Source organism: Sebastes umbrosus, unplaced genomic scaffold, assembly GCF_015220745.1.
Source record: "Sebastes umbrosus isolate fSebUmb1 unplaced genomic scaffold, fSebUmb1.pri scaffold_112_arrow_ctg1, whole genome shotgun sequence".
Taxonomy (NCBI): domain Eukaryota; kingdom Metazoa; phylum Chordata; class Actinopteri; order Perciformes; family Sebastidae; genus Sebastes; species Sebastes umbrosus.
The window spans coordinates 50,001-65,106 of record NW_023618447.1 but is presented as its reverse complement, the minus strand read 5'-3'; the positions used below and the strand labels follow the sequence as shown (position 1 = coordinate 65,106).

The following is a 15,106-nucleotide window of genomic DNA, read 5'->3' as shown; positions in this document are numbered from 1 at the left end:
TATAATATAGTATATACTATAGTATAGTATAGTGTATATATAGTATCTATAGTGTATATAGTATCTATAGTGTATATATAGTATCTATAGTATATAGTATCTATAGTGTATATATAGTATCTATAGTGTATATAGTATCTATAGTATCTATAGTGTATATATAGTATATATATAGTATATAGTATAATATAGTATATACTATAGTATAGTATAGTGTATATATAGTATATACTATAGTATATAGTATAGTATAGTGTATATATAGTGTATAAGGGAATCTTTTGCTCACTAATAGAAAGTTGAAATGAGCTCGTGACGTTTCAGTGATGACCCGACCTGAGTATGTGTGACGTCACGGGGTCTCTTCCGCTGCTGCTGCATGTAAACAAAGAGGAGCTAACAGAGCTAGCATCAGCATCAGCAGCTAACAGCTAACAGCACCAGCACCAGCGGGTCTGATGGAGCCTCACTGAGCTGAACGGAACCAGAGGAACCAGAGGAACCAGAGGAACCAGAGTTCGGGTGGTTCGGGTTCGGGTCTGTGTGATGGAGCTGCGCTCCGACTGAACCGGAACCAGCACCATGTCCATGGAAGACCCGTTCTTCGTCGTCAAAGGGTCAGAACCGTTCACACCTGCTAACAGAGCTAACAGAGAGAGCCTACTGCTGTTACACACCTGATCAATGATCAATAACCAGTTCAACCAGTTAGTGATCTAACAGCAGGCTAACAGCTGAGCTAACGTTAGCTCTCAGTGCGGTTAGCCTGTTAGCATGTTAGCATGTTACTCTGCAGTCAGAGTCGATGATCAGTTCTTCTCATCATAACTCACCTGCTGAGCTCAGTCACAGATCATAACTCACCTGCTGAGCTCAGTCACAGATCATAACTCACCTGCTGAGCTCAGTCACAGATCATAACTCACCTGCTGAGCTCAGTCACAGATCATAACTCACCTGCTGAGCTCAGTCACAGATCATAACTCACCTGCTGAGCTCAGTGACAGATCATAACTCACCTGCTGAGCTCAGTCACAGATCATAACTCACCTGCTGAGCTCAGTGACAGATCATAACTCACCTGCTGAGCTCAGTCACAGATCATAACTCACCTGCTGAGCTACTGATCATCTTCATCTATAGTTAATCATCTCTATTATCTCAGACAGCAGAACACTAACATGAGTTTATTATTATTAATATAGTATCATCATGATGTCTGTTAGTACATGAGCTTCACTTCTGATTTAGACTTCAGTTAAAGTTCACAGCAACTCTAAGAGATCATAATAATAATGATATAAAACGAGACTTCAACAGTCTGCACATGCTTCCAGTGGATTCATATCATTATTACTAAGTGTTTCTTCTGTAAAATAGAGTTCACATTATACAGTAAAGTACAGGAGACAGTGAACGCAGCACAGAGCCTCCATCACAGATGAGTTATGATGTTTGTTACAGTGAGGTCCAGAAGGCAGTGAACGCAGCACAGAGCCTCCATCACAGATGAGTTATGATGTTTGTTACAGTGAGGTCCAGAAGGCAGTGAACGCAGCACAGAGCCTCCATCACAGATGGAGCGAGCTGCTGCAGGAGGGGGGCGGAGCCTCCAAGGAGGAAATGGACTGGACGACCAATGAGCTGAGGAACAGTCTGCGCTCCATCGAGTGGGACCTGGAGGACCTGGACGAGACCATCAATATCCTTTAAACGCTCGTGTTGGTATGTTCATTCAGTTCTGAGATTTGAAGTGTGAGTGATGTTTCTTAACTGTCAGTGAACGCATCGTGGAGTCCAACCCAAAGAAGTTCAACCTGGACGCGGCGGAGCTGTCCACGAGGAAAGCCTTCATCACCAGCACCAGACAGACTGTCAAGGTACGCTTCACTAAACACCTGTAAAGGGTTGACACCTGCTCAGGTGAGGAGTCTCTGCAGGCTCGGTCCACGGCACACTGACATGAGACCCACAGCAGCCTGTGGGTCTCATGTCAGTGGGAGTAGTAGTAGTTGTTACTCTTTGCTTAGCTGCTATTGGCCCATTCAACACACACTGAACTGATTGGCTGAGGTCCATCTGAAGAATTGATTGATCTGATTGGCTGCTGACTGTCTTTGTTTGTCTTGAAGGAAATGAAAGAGCAGATGTCGAGTCCAACTGGTGCCTCAGTGGACCGGAAGAACAAACAGGTACCTGAACACACCTTAAGTTCACAACACTGTCGAGGAGCGACCAACAGACAGTCAGCTCCTGCTGATGTTAGATGTGACAGTGCGTTTGTGTTGATGTGATATTTAGGCTCTGCTCGGTGAGCGTGGTGCTCAGGGTCCCATCTGGCAGCCTGGTCCTGATAAATACAGCCGACTGGACCGCCAGCTGCAGAACGCCAACTCTCAGTTCATAGAGGAGCAGCAGGTCCAGCAGCAGGTACAGTACCACAGGAACACAGGAACACAGGACCAATGACAGAGCTCTGAGATATCATGCAGCATCAGGACGGTGATATGAGAACGGTTCGGTTCTGTGATATTAATGATGTACATGATGTTTCTGTTTGGATCAGCTGATGGCGGAGCAGCAGGATGAACAGCTGGAGCTGGTGTCAGGAACCATCGGAGTCCTGAAGAACATGTCGGAGAGGATCGGCATGGAGCTGGATGAACAGGCCGTGTAAGAACTTTCAGATACATCGTTACTGAGACGGTTCTCCTCATTCATGAGAACCAATTCATGTCTTGGACCAATCAGTCAGCTGGCTTTAGTTCCATTCTGTAGGCAACAGTTAGCATGGTCAAGAAGGACGGGGAGCAACGGGAGGTGAGGGACAACTACAGGAGGTGAGGGACACCAACAGGAGGTGAGGGACACCAACAGGAGGTGAGGGACAACTACAGGAGGTGAGGGACACCAACAGGAGGTGAGGGACACCAACAGGAGGTGAGGGACAACTACAGGAGGTGAGGGACAACTACAGGAGGTGAGGGACAACTACAGGAGGTGAGGACAACTACAGGAGGTGAGAGACAACTACAGGAGGTGAGGGACACCAACAGGAGGTGAGGGACAACTACAGGAGGTGAGGGACACCAACAGGAGGTGAGGGACACCAACAGGAGGTGAGGGACACCAACAGGAGGTGAGGGACAACTACAGGAGGTGAGGGACAACTACAGGAGGTGAGGGACACCAACAGGAGGTGAGGGACAACTACAGGAGGTGAGGGACACCAACAGGAGGTGAGGGACACCAACAGGAGGTGAGGGACACCAACAGGAGGTGAGGGACAACTACAGGAGGTGAGGGACAACTACAGGAGGTGAGGGACACCAACAGGAGGTGAGGGACAACTACAGGAGGTGAGGGACACCAACAGGAGGTGAGGGACAACTACAGGAGGTGAGGGACAACTACAGGAGGTGAGGGACAACTACAGGAGGTGAGGGACACCAACAGGAGGTGAGGGACAACTACAGGAGGTGAGGGACACCAACAGGAGGTGAGAGACAACTACAGGAGGTGAGGGACAACTACAGGAGGTGAGGGACAACTACAGGAGGTGAGGGACAACTACAGGAGGTGAGAGACAACTACAGGAGGGGAGGGACACCAACAGGAGGTGAGGGACAACTACAGGAGGTGAGGGACAACTACAGGAGGTGAGAGACACCAACAGGAGGTGAGGGACAACTACAGGAGGTGAGGGACAACTACAGGAGGTGAGGGACACCAACAGGAGGTGAGGGACAACTACAGGGGGTTTCTGGTTGGTCACTGGTTGGTTCTTGGTTGGTTCCTAGTTGGTCTATGGTTGGTTCCTGGTTGTTTCCCGGTTGGTCTATGGTTGGTTCCTGGTTGGTCTATAGTTGGTTCCTGGTTGGTTCCCGGTTGGTCTATGGTTGGTCTATGACTGGTTCCTGGTTGGTCTATGACTGGTTCCTGGTTGGTCTATGGTTGGTCTCTGGTTGGTTCCTGGTTGGTCTGTGGTTGGTTCCTGGTTGGTCTCTGGTTGGTCTGTGGTTGGTTCCTGGTTGGTCTATGGTTGGTTCCTGGTTGGTCTGTGGTTGGTTCCTAGTTGGTCTCTGGTTGGTTCCTGGTTGGTCTGTGGTTGGTCTATGGTTGGTTCCTGGTTGGTCTCTGGTTGGTTCCTGGTTGGTCTCTGGTTGGTCTATGGTTGGTTCCTGGTTGGTTCCTGGTAGGTTTCTGGTTGGTTCCTGGTTGGTCTGTGGTTGGTTCCTGGTTGGTCTGTGGTTGGTCTCTGGTTGGTGTATGGTTGGTTCCTGGTTGGTTCCTGGTTGGTCTCTGGTTGGTTCTGGTTGGTTGTTGACCAGACTTGTTGAGTCTCTGTGTGTTTTTCCTGCAGGATGTTGGATGACTTCACTCATGAGGTGGACAACACTCACTCTCGATTGGACAACGTCATGAAGAAACTGGCCAAAGTGTCTCACATGACCAGCGGTAAACTGCCTGGCAACACATGATGTCACCCTCGGTGTAGTTAGTTATAGCCGTGTACCACATCATACATCATACATCATATATCATATATCATACATCATACATCATATATCATATGATATATGATGTATGATATATGATATATCATACATCATACATCATATATGATGTATGATATATGATGTATGATATATCATACATCATACATCATACATCATATATCATGCATCATACATCATACATCATACATCATATATCATACATCATACATCATATGATATATCATACATCATATATGATATATGATGTATGATATATCATACATCATATATATTATATGTATGATATATGATGTATGATATATCATACATCATATATGATGTATGATATATGATGTATGATATATGATGTATGATGTATGATATATGATATATGATATATGATGTATGATGTATCATACATCATATATCATACATATAATATATATGATGTATGATATATCATACATCATATATCATATATCATACATCATATATCATACATCATATATGATGTATGATATATCATACATCATATATCATACATCATATAATGTATATATCATATGTATGATATATCATACATCATATATGATGTATGATACATCATATATGATGTATGATATATGATGTATGATATATCATACATCATATATGATGTATGATGTATGATATATGATGTATGATGTATGATATATGATGTATGATATATGATGTATGATATATGATGTATGATATATGATGTATGATATATGATGTATGATATATGATATATGTTAGAGACAGTTATGTCCTCACACATCGTCCTCTCTGGTTTCAGTAACAGTTGAAGTTGATTGGTTGATGTTTCTTAACGTCTGTATTTCCTCAGATCGTCGTCAGTGGTGCGCTATCGGAGTGTTGCTCGCAATCCTCTTCGTCGTCATCCTCCTCTTCTTCATCCTCTGATTGATGCCTCCTCCTGTCAGCACAGAACTCATCTGAAATCTGTGTCTCCTGGACTCTACTGGACTCTACTGGACTCTACTGAACTCTACTGGACTTTACTGGACTTTACTGGACTCTCCTGAACTCTACTGGACTCTACTGGACTCTACTGGACTCTACTGGACTCTCCTGAACTCTACTGGACTCTCCTGAGCTCTACTGGACTCTACTGGACTCTCCTGAACTCTACTGGACTCTCCTGAGCTCTACTGGACTCTACTGGACTCTCCTGAACTCTACTGGACTCTACTGGACTCTCCTGAACTCTACTGGACTCTCCTGAGCTCTACTGGACTCTCCTGAGCTCTACTGGACTCTCCTGAGCTCTACTGGACTCTACTGGACTCTACTGGACTCTCCTGAACTCTACTGGACTCTACTGGACTCTCCTGAACTCTACTGAACTCTACTGGACTCTACTAGACTCTACTAGACTCTACTGGACTCTCCTGAACTCTCCTGGACTCTCCTGAACTCTACTGGACTCTACTGGACTCTACTGTTCTAGATGTGGCCCCTGGACTCTACTGTTCTAGATGAGTCCCCTGGACTCTACTGTTCTTGATGTGGCCCCTGGACTCTACTGCTCTAGATGAGTCCCCCGGACTCTACTGTTCTTGATGTGGCCCCTGGACTCTACTGCTCTAGATGAGTCCCCCGGACTCTACTGTTCTAGATGAGTCCCCTGGACTCTACTGTTCTTGATGTGGCCCCTGGACTCTACTGCTCTAGATGAGTCCCCCGGACTCTACTGTTCTAGATGAGTCCCCTGGACTCTACTGTTCTTGATGTGGCCCCTGGACTCTACTGCTCTAGATGAGTCCCCCGGACTCTACTGTTCTAGATGAGTCCCCTGGACTCTACTGTTCTTGATGTGGCCCCTGGACTCTACTGCTCTAGATGAGTCCCCTGGACTCTACTGTTCTTGATGTGGCCCCTGGACTCTACTGCTCTAGATGAGTCCCCCGGACTCTACTGTTCTAGATGAGTCCCCTGGACTCTACTGTTCTTGATGTGGCCCCTGGACTCTACTGCTCTAGATGAGTCCCCCGGACTCTACTGTTCTAGATGAGTCCCCTGGACTCTACTGTTCTTGATGTGGCCCCTGGACTCTACTGTTCTAGATGAGTCCCCTGGACTCTACTTTTCTTGATGTGGCCCCTGGACTCTACTGTTCTAGATGAGTCCCCCGGACTCTACTGTTCTAGATGAGTCCCCTGGACTCTAATGGACTCTACTGTTCTAGATGAGTCCCCTGGACTCTACTGTTCTAGATGTGGCCCCTGGACTGTACTGTTCTCGATGTGGCCCCTGGACTCTACTGTTCTCGATGTGGCCCCTGAACTCTACTGTTCTCGATGAGGCCCCTGGACTCTACTGTTCTAGATGTGGCCCCTGGACTCTACTGGACTCTACTGGACTCTACTTTTCTCGATGAGTCCCCTGGACTCTACTGTTCTAACTGAGGCCCCTGGACACTACTGGACTCTACTGTTCTAAATGAGGCCCCTGGACACTACTGGACTCTACTGTTCTAGATGAGGCCCCTGGACTCTACTGGACACTACTGTTCTAAATGAGTCCCCTGGACTCTACTGGACTCAACTGGACTCTACTGGACCTCCGTTGGACTGAAAAGACACTTTGGTTCTTTGACTGTTAAACTCGTCTCAGAGGTTGAACCAGGTGGAAACGTGTGATGTGTTTTAATGTTTGTTTTATTTAAAGGGCTGAAAATAACCGTTTAATCAAGTTTAACTCCAGTTTAACTCTAATATAACTCTAGTTTAACTGAGTTTAGTAATTCCAGTTTAACTCTAATATAACTCCAGTTTAACTCTGAGTTTAGTAACTCCAGTTTAATTCTAGTTTAACTCCAGTTTAACTCTAGTTTAACTCTCAGTTTAGTAACTCCAGTTTAACTATAATTTAACTCTGAGTTTCACTCTAGTTCAGCTCTGTGTTCAGTAACTCTAGTTTCACTCTACTTTAACTCCATTTTAACTCGTGTTTTACTCTGAGTTTAATAACTCTAATTTAACTCCAGTTTAACTCTGAGTTTAACTCCAGTTTAACTTTAGTTTAACTCTCGTTTACTAACTTCAGTTTAACTCTACTTTAACTCTACTTTAACTGAAGTTTAACTCCAGTTTAACTCTTGAGTTTAACTCCAGTTTAACTCCGAGTTTAACTCCAGTTAACTCTGAGTTTAGTAACTCTAGTTTAACTCTAGTTTAACTCCAGTTTAACTCTAGTTTACTAACTTCAGTTTAACTCTACTTTAACTCTAGTTTAACTGTATTTTAACTCTGAGTTAACTCTAGTTTAACTGTAGTTTACTAACTTCAGTTTAAGTCTACTTTAGTCTGAGTTTAGCTCCAGGTTAAAGGACTTTAGCCACTGACTGACCGTGTTTTATATCTTCGTGTTACGACGAACTCTTGAAGAAAACTACGATGAACGAAGAACCAGAAACGGAGAACGTTGTTGATGAATTGAAGTAAACGTGTGTCGTTATAAACTGCTGCATTATAATCAATGAATAATATAATCAATAAGTCTCATTAAACTGTACTATTTAAAACACTTTAAACCAGTTTAACTTTAACCTCTTTTAAACTCTTAACTCCAAACTAACTTCAATCCTGAATTAAACCTTAGTTTAATTTCAAGTTAAGTGCAACTCTAATGTCGTCTTTTCTCCATTTAAACCCAGTTTAACTCTAAACTTGAATTCCACTTTTAACTCCATGTTAACGTCAGTTTATCCCTGGTTTAAATCAGATTTAATCTTGGATTAACTCTGGTTTAAATCAGGTTTGATCCTGGATTAACTCTGGTTTAAATCAGGTTTAATCCTGGATTAACTCTGGTTTAATTTAGGTGTCATCCTGGATTAACTCAGGTTTAATTTAGGTGTCATCCTGGATTAACTCTAGTTTCCTTCAGATTTAATCCTAGTTTAGCTCCAGTTTAACTCTGGTTTACTTCAGGTTTAATCCTGGGTTAACTCTAGTTTAATCCTGGGTTAACTCTGGTAGTTTAGTCCTGGGTTAACTGTGGTTTAATCCTGGGTTTACTTCAGGTTTAATCCTGGGTTAACTCTGGTAGTTTAGTCCTGGGTTAACTGTGGTTTAATCCTGGGTTTACTTCAGGTTTAATCCTGGGTTAACTCTGGTAGTTTAGTCCTGGGTTAACTGTGGTAGTTTAGTGTGAGGTTGGCGTTGAGGGTTTGTGGAGAATAATCTCCGAACACTAAGACTTCCTGTTTACAGTTTGTGTGACGTCGTTTGTTTTCTGATGTTTAATGTTTTATTTTATTTTATTTTGGTTCTTCGAACGTTTTATTGACTTTATTTTTATTTGACTTTATTTTTATTTTGACTTAATTTTTATTTCCTGAACCGATCGATCAGTTGATTGATCAGTGACTGATCGATCAGCACATCCTGCAGTTTATTGATCAGTGGACTTTTCTACTGTTTAACTGTTAGACCGCTCACTTCCTGCTGCTGCTTCACAATAAAAGCTTTTCTAAAATGAACCTCTGGAAGGCTTTTAATGTGAAGGTGCAGCAGGAAGTGCAGTCCTGAAGGTTATTGAGCTCGGACTCGGTGTCAGAGGAAGCAGCCAATCACATCGTCCCACGCCAGCAGATTGACGGTACGCGTGGCGGTGAAATCTCACGTCTGTTTCCTGTTTTATCAAAATAAAAGCACCGTGTTCTGAACTCTGACTGATGAAAATAAAACCAAATACACCCACCTGGAGCGTTTCATCTCTTTAATCCAGTTTAATCTCTTTAATCCAGTTTATTATAGTTTATTATAGTTTAATATCCAGTTTATTATAGTTTATTTACAGTTTAATATAGTTTATTATAGTTTATTTACAGTTTAATATAGTTTATTATAGTTTATTATAGTTTATTTACAGTTTAATATAGTTTATTATAGTTTATTATAGTTTAATATCCAGTTTATTATAGTTTATTTACAGTTTAATATAGTTTATTATAGTTTATTTACAGTTTAATATAGTTTATTATAGTTTATTTACAGTTTATTATAGTTTATTTACAGTTTATTATAGTTTATTATAGTTTATTTACAGTTTAATATAGTTTATTATAGTTTATTATAGTTTAATATAGTTTATTTACAGTTTAATATCCAGTTTATTATAGTTTATTATAGTTTAATATCCAGTTTATTATAGGTTATTTACAGTTTAATATAGTTTATTATAGTTTATTTACAGTTTAATATAGTTTATTATAGTTTATTTACAGTTTATTATAGTTTATTTACAGTTTATTATAGTTTATTATAGTTTATTTACAGTTTAATATAGTTTATTATAGTTTAATATCCAGTTTATTATAGTTTATTTACAGTTTATTATAGTTTATTTACAGTTTAATATAGTTTATTATAGTTTATTATAGTTTATTTACAGTTTAATATAGTTTATTATAGTTTATTATAGTTTAATATAGTTTATTTACAGTTTAATATCCAGTTTATTATAGTTTATTTACAGTTTAATATAGTTTATTTACAGTTTAATATCCAGTTTATTATAGTTTATTTACAGTTTAATATAGTTTATTTACAGTTTATTATAGTTTATTATAGTTTATTTACAGTTTAATATAGTTTATTATAGTTTATTATAGTTTAATATAGTTTATTTACAGTTTAATATCCAGTTTATTATAGTTTATTTACAGTTTATTATAGTTTATTATAGTTTATTATAGTTTATTTACAGTTTAATATCCAGTTTATTATAGTTTATTTACAGTTTATTATAGTTTATTTACAGTTTATTATAGTTTATTATAGTTTATTATAGTTTAATATCCAGTTTATTATAGGTTATTTACAGTTTAATATAGTTTATTATAGTTTATTTACAGTTTAATATAGTTTATTATAGTTTATTTACAGTTTAATATAGTTTATTATAGTTTATTATAGTTTATTATAGTTTATTATAGTTTATTTACAGTGTAATATAGTTTATTATAGTTTATTTACAGTGTAATATAGTTTATTATAGTTTATTATAGTTTATTATAGTTTATTTACAGTTTAATATCCAGTTTATTATAGTTTATTTACAGTTTATTATAGTTTATTTACAGTTTATTATAGTTTATTATAGTTTATTATAGTTTAATATCCAGTTTATTATAGGTTATTTACAGTTTAATATAGTTTATTATAGTTTATTTACAGTTTAATATAGTTTATTATAGTTTATTATAGTTTATTATAGTTTATTTACAGTTTAATATAGTTTATTATAGTTTATTATAGTTTATTATAGTTTATTTACAGTGTAATATAGTTTATTATAGTTTATTTACAGTGTAATATAGTTTATTATAGTTTATTATAGTTTATTATAGTTTATTTACAGTGTAATATAGTTTATTATAGTTTATTATAGTTTATTATAGTTTATTTACAGTGTAATATAGTTTATTATAGTTTATTTACAGTTTAATATAGTTTATTATAGTTTATTATAGTTTATTATAGTTTATTTACAGTGTAATATAGTTTATTATAGTTTATTTACAGTGTAATATAGTTTATTATAGTTTATTTACAGTTTAATATCCAGTTTATTATAGGTTATTTACAGTTTAATATAGTTTATTATAGTTTATTTACAGTTTAATATAGTTTATTATAGTTTATTTACAGTGTAATATAGTTTATTATAGTTTATTATAGTTTATTTACAGTTTAATATAGTTTATTATAGTTTATTATAGTTTATTATAGTTTATTTACAGTTTAATATAGTTTATTATAGTTTATTTACAGTGTAATATAGTTTATTATAGTTTATTTACAGTTTAATATCCAGTTTATTATAGGTTATTTACAGTTTAATATAGTTTATTATAGTTTATTTACAGTTTAATATAGTTTATTATAGTTTATTTACAGTGTAATATAGTTTATTATAGTTTATTATAGTTTATTATAGTTTATTTACAGTTTAATATCCAGTTTATTATAGGTTATTTACAGTTTAATATAGTTTATTATAGTTTATTTACAGTTTAATATAGTTTATTATAGTTTATTTACAGTTTAATATAGTTTATTATAGTTTATTTACAGTTTAATATAGTTTATTATAGTTTATTTACAGTTTAATATCCAGTTTATTATAGTTTATTTACAGTTTAATATAGTTTATTATAGTTTATTACAGTTTATTATAGTTTATTTACAGTTTAATATAGTTTATTATAGTTTATTACAGTTTATTATAGTTTATTTACAGTTTATTATAGTTTATTTACAGTTTAATATAGTTTATTACAGTTTATTATAGTTTATTTACAGTTTAATATCCAGTTTATTATAGTTTATTTACAGTTTAATATCCAGTTTATTATAGTTTATTTACAGTTTAATATAGTTTATTATAGTTTATTACAGTTTATTATAGTTTATTTACAGTTTATTATAGTTTATTTACAGTTTAATATAGTTTATTATAGTTTATTTACAGTTTAATATCCAGTTTATTATAGTTTATTTACAGTTTATTATAGTTTATTTACAGTTTAATATAGTTTATTATAGTTTATTTACAGTTTAATATCCAGTTTATTATAGTTTATTTACAGTTTATTATAGTTTATTTACAGTTCAATATAGTTTATTATAGTTTATTTACAGTTTAATATAGTTTATTATAGTTTATTTACAGTTTATTATAGTTTATTTACAGTTTAATATAGTTTATTATAGTTTATTTACAGTTTATTATAGTTTATTATAGTTTATTTACAGTTTAATATCCAGTTTATTATAGTTTATTTACAGTTTAATATCCAGTTTATTATAGTTTATTTACAGTTTATTATAGTTTATTTACAGTTTATTATAGTTTATTATAGTTTATTATAGTTTAGTATAGTTTAGTATAGACGTATTAAAGGAGCTGAGGTTCAGTTTACAAGATTAGAAATGATAAATATTAATGCAATCTCAGAGATGATTCTGAATGATCTGCATTTTATTTTATTTTATTATTATTGATATTATTTTGATGTGAACAGAGATATTGAGTGAACTTGTGCATGTGGTTGTGTTGTTGCGTCGTTGTGTAACGTTATTGATCGATGGCTGCTGCAGCTGTTTGTGTCCAGATGTTCTCTGAGCTGTTGACCAACAGACGGTCGATGTCTCAAAGGTTGATGTGATGTTTCAGCGCTCTGCAGGACACTGACCTCAGTTCAGCTGCTCTCACTGCCCAGATCAGCTCTCACTGCTCTCATCTGGACGTCTGCACACACTCGACCGTCTACCTGCTCAGGTGAGATCTACTAACCTTCCTCCTGGAGTCACATGAATGTATTCTTCTTATTATTATTATCATTATAATTATGATTATTATCTCCTGCTCGTCTGTCTGTGTGAATCTCTGTCTGTTCTGTTGGTTCAGTGTTTCCTGTGATTCAGTCCCTCCTTATTAGAATAAAAGAACATTTACAGCTGCACAGAAACATCCACGTTTCATCTCAGAGTTTCATCTCACAGTTTCATCTCACAGTTTCATCTCACAGTTTCATCTCACAGTTTCATCTCACAGTTTCATCTCACAGTTTCATCTCAGAGTTTCATCTAAGAGTTTCATCTCACAGTTTCATCTCACAGTTTCATCTCACAGTTTCATCTCAGAGTTTCGTCTAAGAGTTTCATCTCACAGTTTCATCTCAGAGTTTCATCTCAGAGTTTCATCTCACAGTTTCATCTCACAGTTTCATCTCAGAGTTTCGTCTAAGAGTTTCATCTCACAGTTTCATCTCAGAGTTTCATCTAAGAGTTTCATCTCACAGTTTCATCTCACAGTTTCATCTCAGAGTTTCATCTCACAGTTTCATCTCACAGTTTCATCTCAGAGTTTCATCTCAGAGTTTCATCTCAGAGTTTCATCTCACAGTTTCATCTCACAGTTTCATCTCACAGTTTCATCTCAGAGTTTCATCTCACAGTTTCATCTCACAGTTTCATCTCAGAGTTTCATCTCACAGTTTCATCTCACAGTTTCATCTCACAGTTTCATCTCAGAGTTTCATCTCAGAGTTTCATCTCACAGTTTCATCTCACAGTTTCATCTCACAGTTTCATCTCAGAGTTTCATCTCACAGTTTCATCTCAGAGTTTCATCTCACAGTTTCATCTCACAGTTTCATCTCAGAGTTTCATCTCACAGTTTCATCTCACAGTTTCATCTCACAGTTTCATCTCAGAGTTTCATCTCAGAGTTTCATCTCACAGTTTCATCTCACAGTTTCATCTCAGAGTTTCATCTCACAATTTCATCTCACAGTTTCATCTCACAGTTTCATCTCAGAGTTTCATCTCACAGTTTGGAGAGAAACGTCTGAAATCTTTAGAATAAAATCAGAATACAAAAACATCTTTTAATGGTTCATTTATTCAGGTTGAGTGCGGCTGCAGTGGTGGTTCTGTTTGTAGTTCTGTTTGTAGTTCTGTTTGTGGTTCTGTTTGTGGTTCTGTTTGTGGTTCTGTTTGTGGTTCTGTTTGTAGTTCTGTTTGTGGTTCTGTTTGTGGTTCTGTTTGTAGTTCTGTTTGTAGTTCTGTTTGTGGTTCTGTTTGTAGTTCTGTTTGTAGTTCTGTTTGTAGTTCTGTTTGTGGTTCTGTTTGTGGTTCTGTTTGTAGTTCTGTTTGTAGTTCTGTTTGTGGTTCTGTTTGTAGTTCTGTTTGTGGTTCTGTTTGTGGTTCTGTTTGTAGTTCTGTTTGTGGTTCTGTTTGTGGTTCTGTTTGTAGTTCTGTTTGTAGTTCTGTTTGTGGTTCTGTTTGTAGTTCTGTTTGTGGTTCTGTTTGTGGTTCTGTTTGTAGTTCTGTTTGTAGTTCTGTTTGTGGTTCTGTTTGTGGTTCTGTTTGTGGTTCTGTTTGTGGTTCTGTTCGTGGTTCTGTTTGTGGTTCTGTTCGTGGTTCTGTTCGTGGTTCTGTTCAGGGCTCAGCCTGCAGGCACTGCTTAGTCATGTTAGATGTGTGTGTTTGTGTGTGTGCGTGTGCGTAGGTGTGTGTGTGTGCGTAGGTGTGTGTGTGTGCGTAGGTGTGTGTGTGTGCGTAGGTGTGTGTGTGTGCGTAGGTGTGTGTGTGTGTGTAGGTGTGTGTGTGTGCGTAGGTGTGTGTGTGTGCGTAGGTGTGTGTGTGTGTGTAGGTGTGTGTGTGTGCGTAGGTGTGTGTGTATCGGAGTCAAATGTTTTTCAGCCTTTGGAGTCAAACTGAAGGAACTTCCTCTGAATCATGTTTAAAATAATCAATAATAATCTCCTAATATTGATCTATAAATCTATAAGGCTAGAAACGTTTCTTTTTGACATGAAGTCTGGTGAGTCTGCTTCTCTGCTCCTTTATGAGCTCTGTCTGTCTCTCTGTCTGTCTGTCTGTCTGTCTCTCTGTCTGTCTGTCTGTCTGTCTGTCTGTCTGTCTGTCTCTCTGTCTGTCTGTCTGTCTGTCTGTCTGTCTGTCTGTCTGTCTGTCTGTCTGTTGTTCCCTCATTTAATACAAGTAGAAATATTCCTGCACAACCTCCAGATAATTAGAATAATAATA

At 37.1% G+C, this 15,106-nt stretch overlaps 2 protein-coding genes and 1 long non-coding RNA gene across 5 annotated transcripts in view; all 3 read left to right on the top strand.

Annotated features, from left to right (window-relative positions):
* Positions 1 to 348: 348 nt before the first annotated feature.
* Positions 349 to 5,518, top strand: LOC119484226 (syntaxin-6-like). 2 transcript variants are annotated; one of them, XM_037762914.1, is made up of 8 exons: positions 349 to 617; positions 1,465 to 1,702; positions 1,786 to 1,880; positions 2,133 to 2,192; positions 2,302 to 2,430; positions 2,567 to 2,673; positions 4,364 to 4,458; positions 5,368 to 5,518. In XM_037762914.1, the coding sequence occupies exons 2-8, from the start codon at positions 1,510 to 1,512 to the stop codon at positions 5,442 to 5,444; spliced, it is 756 nt and encodes a 251-aa protein (XP_037618842.1). In that variant the 5' UTR covers positions 349 to 617; positions 1,465 to 1,509; the 3' UTR covers positions 5,445 to 5,518. The 2 variants fall into 2 exon arrangements, with proteins under 2 accessions (XP_037618842.1, XP_037618841.1); XM_037762913.1 differs by having other exon boundaries at positions 350 to 617; positions 1,533 to 1,702.
* Positions 5,519 to 5,847: 329 nt separating this feature from the next.
* On the top strand, positions 5,848 to 9,248 carry LOC119484228. Of its 2 annotated transcripts, none has more exons than XR_005205929.1 (2): positions 5,848 to 8,322; positions 8,477 to 9,248. It is a non-coding gene; the product is annotated as an uncharacterized LOC119484228 (long non-coding RNA). The 2 variants fall into 2 exon arrangements; XR_005205928.1 differs by having other exon boundaries at positions 5,848 to 8,355.
* A 3,432-nt stretch (positions 9,249 to 12,680) lies between these two features.
* The window catches only part of serpinc1 (serpin peptidase inhibitor, clade C (antithrombin), member 1), a 15,561-nt gene continuing 13,135 nt past the window's right edge, over positions 12,681 to 15,106 (top strand). Inside the window, exon 1 of the mRNA XM_037762911.1 lies at positions 12,681 to 12,833. The gene's annotated coding sequence lies outside the window, so the exon portion shown is untranslated. The remainder of the gene's footprint in view (positions 12,834 to 15,106) is intronic.